The sequence below is a fragment of the Trachymyrmex septentrionalis genome, unplaced genomic scaffold, assembly GCF_001594115.1.
Source record: "Trachymyrmex septentrionalis isolate Tsep2-gDNA-1 unplaced genomic scaffold, Tsep1.0 scaffold50, whole genome shotgun sequence".
NCBI lineage: Eukaryota > Metazoa > Arthropoda > Insecta > Hymenoptera > Formicidae > Trachymyrmex > Trachymyrmex septentrionalis.
In genome coordinates, this window is record NW_017305673.1 from 572,684 (window position 1) to 574,641 (window position 1,958).

General features: G+C 39.4%; 1 protein-coding gene across 1 annotated transcript in view; it reads right to left on the bottom strand.

Annotated features, from left to right (window-relative positions):
- The window catches only part of LOC108751629, a 26,831-nt gene that overhangs the window by 15,911 nt on the left and 8,962 nt on the right, over nucleotides 1–1,958 (bottom strand). Inside the window, exons 5-6 of the mRNA XM_018491912.1 lie at nucleotides 1,199–1,452; nucleotides 542–808 (exon numbers count right to left, since the gene is read on the bottom strand). Coding sequence (XP_018347414.1) covers nucleotides 542–808; nucleotides 1,199–1,452 — 521 coding nt within the window. The remainder of the gene's footprint in view (nucleotides 1–541; nucleotides 809–1,198; nucleotides 1,453–1,958) is intronic.

Below are 1,958 nucleotides of genomic sequence, written 5' to 3' on the forward strand. Positions count from 1 at the left end.
CCATTTATTGGACGAGAATAAAAATATAAAGAAAACAAATTATTTTTCTACATTAGTACCCTGCTACATTAATATATTTTTGCCCTAGAGAGGAATTCTTGCGCAATTAGCTGCAGACCCAACCTACTATTTTTTACGAAAACGGGATCGCCAAACTGCCTATCCGCTGGCAAAATTGTTGTAATTAAAATTAATGTAGCGGGGGGACTATGTAGAAAAATAATTTGCTTTCTTTATATTTTTATTCTCGTCCAGTAAATAATAATAAAAAAATTCTCGCTTATATTTGATTCCTCGTACGTTGTTGTACGTTAGTACACGGAAAACTAATCTCATACATATATATACTGTGAAGTCCCTTTTTATACACTTAAACTTAAAGCAATGTAATGATCCATCCCAAAATATCACGGCAACCAGCATCGTCTCGCCGATTTACGATCTTGAATTAATGTCAAAGCATAAATAAAAACAGGAAGCAAAGTTGAATTGAATACAAGAGCGAAGTCTCTTAATCGAGCGTTCGCCGGTGTCCAATTACCTTGACAAGTCTTCCAGTCGTCCTCGAGCATAAAGCCGTCGGGGCAAAGGCAAAACACCCGACCCATCGTGGACAGACACGTGTGGGAGCATCCAGCGTTGTTAACACTGCATGGACCAGTGTGCCTGTTACGTTCGCACGTGTGATTGTCGGCAGTTAGCGAGGCGTCTTGCAAATTCTCGCAGGAGCATTCGTACCCTCCTATGAGATTTCGACAGGTGTCCTGACAGGGACCATGACCGTTGTTCAGTAAACACTCGTTGATATCTAAACAAGGAACACCGCGAGTTTCATCCGCCGCGTGATTTACTCGCAAAGGCACACTTAATTGACTTCATAAGATACTTCGAAGTTTGAGCAAGATGTAATTACCACTCTGAGATCGCTTTAATTGCGATAAACAGATGAGGTTTACGTAAAGGAAACAAAATGTTGAGGTAAAGATATTCCGAATGAAAAAAAGACAAAAAAAAAACCAATCTAAAAAAGTAAAAGTGTCTAAAGCACGTAAATATGTAAAGTCAAACTGGACGGACTGAAATAAAAAAAAAAAAACTGGTAAAAAAGTTTTGGCCTACGTAACGAAGTTGGCGCATAAAAATCTCCAAAAATTGCGTCCATTAATGATAATTACTCGCACGGGGAAATCGTGCTCACCGACGCATTTGCGGCCGTCCAATCTGAATCCCTCGTAGCAGGAACAGACGGGACGCCCGTTAATTTCGTTGCAAACGTGCTCGCAGGATGCCTCGGCGCACATCCCGTTCGGGTTTTGCTTGATCTCGCACTTTGGCACCTGTCCGACCCACTGACGATTTCTGCAGACTAATCGGCTCGCCGAGGATACCATACCGTAGCCTGGCACACACTCGTAATCGGCTTCCAAATACTCGTGGCCCGGGGTCGAGGACCTTTATAATTGTCACGTCAACGCGGCCAGTTATTTTTGCGATAAAATTCTATTTTCTCAGGAAGACTCTGGTATTAACGCTAAATGGTAATTGGAATATATATTTTGACTTTAATGTGAAAGCTCGTCGTGGGGAAAGGATTTGCCGTTCGGAATTTTCGGGAATTCAAATGAATTTATCTTCATCCGTATAAATCCTCGTTGATTTTCAATATTAGATATCTACAATATTAATTAGGTAGGACACAGATTACTTTGAGTTGGCAGCTTAATCAAATAGAAATCAACTTCATTGAAATTAATGATTAAAATATATTTGTTCGATTGATATTTTAGTCAAAGAGAAATAAATTTGAAAACGGAAAACTTGAAGATTGAAATTAACGTCAATCGCTCCGGGAGATTTCATGTCGAGATTTGTTGTCTTATATTAAATTCGTGCACGGAAAAACATGATTGAAATAACTAAAAACTTCACTGATTCGGCAAATTTACAGCCGTAATATA